A 7,265-nucleotide genomic window follows, 5' to 3' on the forward strand; every position below is an offset into this window, starting at 1 on the left:
ATTTTAAAACAGGTATTTGCTAGAAGATAAACACCACTAAATTGCAAAAATACTAACAAATTCTTTGACAACAAAAACAAATTGCAATATGGAATTGAAACGTCAGATAGCAGAACAGCATACAAAAAAATCAAAAGAATAGGAAGAACTAAGCCATGTCCCACTTCAGCTTTCCCTATGTTTAATATATATTCCACTTTGTCAAAAGAATACAATAAAAAAACAGCACAGCATTATCTCTTCATCAAACATCCTACTTACAAAAAAGATTAAGAAACAAATATGCAATTTCTGTGAACAAACATGAAAATTCTGTGAAACAAATACCAGTGCATGAGCATCAACAGAAGTATCTGAGCGAAGCATCTCCATAACCTGCAAAGCATACTGCTGAAGCTCGCTATCTGGATGTAGATATTTTAGACGAATTGCCTGCAATATATAATTTAAGGAGGAAAAAACAAAGTTAGAAACCAAATAACAAGGTTGAGATTAACTAAAGCTCACACTTCAAACCAAGCTCAACTATTAGGCAACACTCCAATAAGATAACTGGGCAATATATTTGGGCAATAATTATATTGATAAATTGATGATGTTCAACAATAGACTATGAATAAAAATTCTAGTAAATATTTCATTCATTAAATTTTCTAACATTAGACTTTAATCAAGAAAGAAATCTTTTAAAGGAAACCAAAGGGTGGGCAACCAAGAAAATAGATAGCACAGTAGAAGCATGAGAGAGAGAGAGAGAGAGAGAGAGAGAGAAGAGAAGAAGAAGAAGACAGGAGAAAACAGGAGAAAGAGGGGCTAGGATTTTTCAAGGTAAGTTTTGTTAAAAAATACCTGTAAAAAGTAAACCCAAGATAAGGTTATGCCAATTCGCACATCCTTCAACCGAGTTCCACTCACTGCAATTTGTACTGTTTGTGAGTAGTTGTAGAAAGCCAATAAGCATGTAGACACGCACCAACTTTTAGATGAGCTACTCACAGGCTATCCAAGCCATCATAAAGAAAACCAAAACATAGAAGTGATAAATAACCAAAGACAAAACAGAACAGCAAAACCAAGTTTCAATTCAAAATTATAAGCACCATCACTTGATTTTTCAAATTAACCAAATTCAGATCCTGGAAAATATAGAACTCTTTCTCCACTGGAAATCAGTTGCTCCATATTCAATCCTAAAACTTGAAATACCCCGTACTAAATAAAACACCATCTATACATATTACACCAAGACTGTGATTTAATAAACATGATTTCGGAAGAAAATAAGAAGGTGCCAACACCTGTCAAATGTATACTGGGTGGTCAAGTGAATACCTTTTGTGAAGGGCAAAGCCAAATGCCTCTGCAAACCACCTTCTAGTTTTTTTGCTGGAGGAAAAGGACCTTTTCCCCTGGGTTGAACCTAGTAAAAGACAACAAACTATGAGATAGCAGAAAGGAAAAGAAGGAGGGAAATGGGGGCCAAAAAAAGAGACATGACAAGAATCACATGTTTTATGAATACCTGAGCCTCTGGATTCATTCCAAGAGCTAGCAATGAGCCTAGTGCTTCAGAAAATGCATCCCTGACAAGTGATACAGGATCCTCAAGGGCCTACTAAGAGCGACAGAAATTTTCATATCTTCATAACATCAGATTCTTAAATATTAAATGTCTGGAAGGTAAAATAACAAGGAAAACATCACTAAGGAAAACCTGCCTTGACACAATAAGAAGCTGAATTCTCAATTTCACCAACTCCTAGGCATGGTCCACCAATGCTAGCAAATACCTTCAGACAACGAGCTCCAGCTATTCTAACAACAAATGATTTATCTCCTATAGCAAAACGTGTGATGAGACGGAATGCCTCCGTATATGCTGTAGATGCAGCACTACCACCAGACCCTTCCAAAGCTTTTTCAAGCATCAGTAGAGCCTCTTGTCTCACAAAATCCTAGAGTTTAACATATCCAAAAGCATAGTTACAGATAAATGAACAGTTAAGAAGCAAAAAGAATAAAGAAAACTACCCCTGTGATAATTAAAACAGTTTTTTCAGCCAAGTAAATAGAGATCAAATATGATTTAAGGATTTCAGACAACCATAAGAGTTCAGAAATTCCAAGAAGCCCAAGGAAATAAAAATTCAAGTCAAAATTAGCACACGGCAAACCAGTTGCTTAATAATTATTTCACGCCTCAACTCACTCACTAAAGGGATGCTCAATGCTTTCAAATGCCTTTGCAATTTCTCTCTCCAAATACTGCAAGACTTAGAAGGGCTATTTGCCATTCCATTAATTCATACCACTTCCAATCCTCACAAATATCCCTCTCAAGCAAACTACCTAACAAATCACTAACTTTGGTGTGATCCTAAATAATAAATTAATGAAACGAATAATCCTCAATTCTCTTGGGATTTAAGAATATAACATTGGATACGCTAATTGCTTCACTTTTGCAAGAAAGTTAGATAAGATTATATAATATAATCAATGGTAGTTAATATTTAACATGTTGCTTTCATTAAGGTTCTCATGACAAAAACTATTGAATCAACAACCCAAAATTTAAATTGTGAGGCATTAGATCTTATCTCACTAAAAAATCAAATATATGATAACTTTGGTACATTAAAAAGCTGGATAAATCATGCATTTTAAGTTTTCTTTTTCTTTTTTTCATATAGTTGATCTACCAAATCAGATCTATCCATCTATCAATTTTGAGGTGGTCCAGCTTAGAGCATCTCATTAATATTAAGTGTCAACCACTTAAAAAGGCAGAGCAATGCTAGCCAACCTTACTTCCTTGAGCATTCAAGAAAAGGGTTTCAAAGCATCCAAGTGACTTTCATCCAAAGTGGAAGAGAACAAGCCTCCATTAGACTAGAAGATTCCTCTACAAGCCCCAGACTTGTGATGTTTTATCTATTGACCAAAGGAACTAACACTACTCCTCACATTGAGAATCTCAATCTGAAGAAGGAAAGTGTCAATCAAGTGGCATAGCAACCAGAACAACACGTAAAGTTCTATCCTCTTGCATAGTCCTAACTATTCTATTCCATTGGTCTACTTTAGACAGACAACCTCTGTCTCTGACTACCTTTTTGCAGCAGCTTTCAATTTAAAAATTTCAAGGCCTAAATCTTACACAAGGAGAAAAGACTTCCATACTAAGGCATGTAAGAGAGGATAAACACCTATATCAATGTGCAATAAGGTTAGCAAAAGAAAAGGTAAAGGTCAATATGTACATATAACACATTGAGCTGGACTACCTCATGAAACTTCATAAGTTTTGAGGCAATAATAGTTGTTTCAGGCAATCCTGAGGTAATTTTTCTTCCGAAATGCTGATATAATTCTCCCAAGCATCGCACAGCACCTACAAATATTCAAAAACATGATGAAGATCAAACGATAAAAGTTTAACAAATAAGAAAAGGTGAAAGGGTAAAATGCTTCACTAACTGACTGCAATAATGTAACACACTTTTTATAGCTAAATTCTAATCCTATACAAATAAAAGGTTTCTGATAGAATGCCAGGGAAGAGCAAATAGTTTTTCTATAGGTTAGACAGAGAGTTGGGTGCTGCTTAACATCTAAATTTATGTATGATATAGTAACATTCATATAAAATAGTTACCCAACATGAACTATTTAGCTTCTTTTATTTGTGAACACTAGAAGAAATGAAATCTGAAAAACACTAGAAGATTATGGCATTGTGCAAAAAAAAAAAGTAAAATGTAAGGAATAATGCTGACAAAAAGACAGGCTTTCGCGCCTTGCTAAAGTTTAGCTAGAAAAGTTCTCCTAGAAAGCCCTTAAAGCATTACACTATAAAGATTTGAAGATGGAAAAATCCTTAAGAATTCTAGAATTCCTCTCTAACAAACACTAAGGAACTGCAAACATCGCACAACTACACAAAATTTTACAATCCTTTCTCCTCCCAAAACCCACCAAGTGCAGCAGCAATAAGCCTTCCACCCTAATGGTGCAAACGCATTGCTCATTGCAAAGAGCAAATGACCTACTCCAAATCTCCCCACTGTTATGAAACACAGAGCACAAGGAAGACAGCCTTATACCGCCTTCTATATTACAATAAATCCTTCTTACTAATTTACAATTCAACATTGCCCATGTGAAAGCACTGACATACCAACGATGGCATCTTGACTTTCCAAATAAAATTAACTACAAGGAATCAAGTTCAGAGAAGAGAATGGAAAGCCTTGCAGGAATAAATAAATAAAAAAGATGCTTCCAAAAGTTCACACCCTACTATTGGATGTCAAGAAGAATCTAAAAGATTTAAAAAAAAAAATGAAAAAAGACATGGACACTCCTTGTTTAGGACTTTGGAGAAGTCCAAATCCAAGGCTTTACCTTTTTCCATTTTATAAAAATATAAATGGGTGCTTTGTACAATTTAAAGTGTAGAAAAATGAAATAAGTATCAGCTTTTATTTGCATTAAGGAAACGTTGGTTTTGGGTGGAGGGTGGTTACATATGAAATTAACTCCATGGTCTCATGAGACTGGTATTGGGGACTCTTAGAGATTCACCCAAATGTTGAATCCTTGGGGGGGAAAATTGTGCATTAACCCATATGTAATCCCTGGATTTCAAAGACCACAACTACATCCCCTGAATCACTCAAAGTGCCATCTACAACTTCTGTAAAAAGCACCATAACTAGCACAATGAAAGCCATTGCACGAATGCATACAAATCATTTTTTGGCATCCAAGAAAAAAAAATCCATTCAAAAGGATTCTCAAATCTTTCTGCTATCTACTAAAAAACTATTTGAAAACACTTTAAGCACTACACTAAGATCTTATCCCACAATAGTGTTAGCACCACACCAATATCTTATCCCATAACCATTGTTGTCAAAGGCAAAAGGCACTAAGCCTGTAAAATGCCCAAGGCACTAGGCGCTCGCCCAAATGAACCAAGGCGATATGCTATAAATAAATAAAATATATACGTAATATTATATTATATAAATCTAAAATATATATATCTTCCCAGTTAAGATTAGATCAATAGAAAATCAAAAGAAAATATAAAATACCATAACATAGTCATATAAAGTTATGTTTTTCACCTTTAAAACAAAATAAGATAATTTAAAGTAGTGAGTAGCCAAATAGATTAAAATGCAAAATTAAATATCATCATCTTTATTCATTAATCTTCAAAAACATCTTCTTCCATGCTTTCTTCTCCTTCACTTGAATCCTTCATATCCTCTGTTTCATGATTATAATCCAAGTCCTCATCTCTCAAACCATACTACACTTGTACAGATGTGTTGTTCTCCGACTCCCACTATTGAAAAAAGAAAGTGTGGCTGGTGTTTCTCTTCTAAGTGCCCTTCATTATCTGTTTGTCTCCCGCTTTAATGATTTTTTTTATTATTTTCTTACCCTAATCTTTGTTTTTTTTTTACAAAATACCCCTAATTTGTTTCTTGTGGTAAATTAAAAAAAAAATGACAAATACGTCAAAACGTAAATAAGTTAAAAAAAATCCAACAGAAAAGGAACTTCAAGCAGGCACTAGCCTTGATGCCTTGCACCCACTTGCAAGGCGCTCGCCTAGGCGATGCTTCATTGAAACCCAACGCCTGAGGCTAATAAAGGCACTGGGGCCTCGCCTCGCCTCGCCTGGAGCATCTCTTGACAACATTGCCCACAACTCCCCAAAACTCCCGAAAATTCTAGATGCTGCAATAAGACCTAATCTTACCCGTTCAGACTTCAAACATACATCTAAGCCAATGTCGTCCTGTCCCAGTGACAAGATTGACATTTCACTCAGGAAAGACTTAGTTGCCCGAAAAGTAAGCAGCACGCATACAATTACTGCAATAAATACAAACAGCTAGCAAGGAGTTTCAACACTGAAAAATGTATCCATTGATAGGGGGGGGGGAATTCAATTTACGATCAACTTGCATAAAATGCTAGAAGTAAATTTATATCATAATTTTCCATATCCAAGAAAAAAAAGTGATATTTTGAACCAACCGGCAACTCTTTGAGGTTCGCTTCTCTTAGCATCAGAAAGAAACCCTTGGAGACTACTCGCTCTGGAGTATATCGAAATACTATCCCCTCTAGATATGATCTTAGCCATTGCCACTGATGCCAAATGCCGCACTGGCCGCCGCGCGCCAAGCTTGAGCAATGAATACAATGCATCCTCGCATTTTCTTTGCCATAACAAAATAGATTCCTGACATTATTAAACCAAAAAAACAAAACGATAATTCAAAGAAAATCCAAAACGCACCGTAAAACAAAAAAAAAACTAAAGACCTGCAGATTTTCGAAGAATTAAAAAACAAGGCGTTTTAATAAAAGAAGAGAGAAAGGGAAGGGAAGGACCCGTGGCTCTTCATCGATGGCGGAGAGGAGATCGGAGAGGAGATCGAAAGAGAGGAGAGGGTCAGGGGATTGTTGGGAAGCGGAGGCTCCTATGGATTCTAATTGTGCGACTAAAACACCGAATCGAGAGAGAGGCACGTTCTCTCTCACGAAGTTCTTTGACATTTTTTGTTTCTTTCTTTCTTTCTTTTTAAAGATCTTGTATTACAGGGATTGAAGAGAGAGGGATTGTAGTTGAAGAACTAGACGCATTGTTGTTGTTGTTGTTGTTTAAATTTCTCTAAGAAAGAATTTTACAGGCTCGGTTGGGTAGAGACGAGAGAGAGTGAGTTGGATTTGATTCGAAGGGATTTGTGTTTGTTGCTCAGACTTGAAATGAATTGAAAGTAGACGTGTAAAAAAATAAAAAATAAAAGGTTCAGCTATGGCGTTTCTAAAATGGTAACAAAAATTTGTACCTATTTGATTAAGAGTATTTGGCTATTTGATTAAGAGTATTTGGCTATTTGATTATTGTGATTTAAAAAAAAATATTTTATAAAAAATATTTTTAATAAAAATTAATTTGATATTTATATATGTTTGGTTAAAACAATGGTTGAAATTAAGATTAAAAAAAAATAGTTTAATATATTTAGTTAAAAAATTGTTTTTCAAATTGAGGTTATATATATATATATATATATATATATATATATATATATATATATATATATATATATATATATATATATATTGATGATTTTAATTTAAATATTGTAATTTTAACTATTGCTATTACATTATGAAATAAATAATACTTTATATAAAATATTTTTTATTGTTTAATCAAACTATCTACAATT

General features: G+C 34.4%; 1 protein-coding gene across 4 annotated transcripts in view; it reads right to left on the reverse strand.

Moving 5' to 3' along the window:
• LOC7456815 (protein SWEETIE) overlaps positions 1–6,810 on the reverse strand; it is a 37,417-nt gene extending 30,607 nt beyond the window's left edge. For 3 of the 4 annotated variants that reach the window (XM_024598413.2, XM_024598412.2, XM_024598411.2), the window contains exons 1-8: positions 6,421–6,810; positions 6,061–6,268; positions 3,288–3,394; positions 1,719–1,955; positions 1,523–1,612; positions 1,333–1,420; positions 850–914; positions 328–432 (exon numbers count right to left, since the gene is read on the reverse strand). In XM_024598413.2, the coding sequence (XP_024454181.2) occupies positions 328–432; positions 850–914; positions 1,333–1,420; positions 1,523–1,612; positions 1,719–1,955; positions 3,288–3,394; positions 6,061–6,268; positions 6,421–6,585 (1,065 nt within the window). In that variant the 5' untranslated portion in view covers positions 6,586–6,810. Of the gene's footprint in view, positions 1–327; positions 433–849; positions 915–1,332; positions 1,421–1,522; positions 1,616–1,718; positions 1,956–3,287; positions 3,395–6,060; positions 6,269–6,420 lie in introns of those variants that run through there. The other variant, XM_024598414.2, reaches the window with a different exon arrangement.
• Between the last annotated feature and the right edge of the window lie 455 nt (positions 6,811–7,265).

This window comes from Populus trichocarpa, chromosome 4, assembly GCF_000002775.5.
Source record: "Populus trichocarpa isolate Nisqually-1 chromosome 4, P.trichocarpa_v4.1, whole genome shotgun sequence".
Taxonomy (NCBI): Eukaryota; Viridiplantae; Streptophyta; class Magnoliopsida; order Malpighiales; family Salicaceae; genus Populus; species Populus trichocarpa.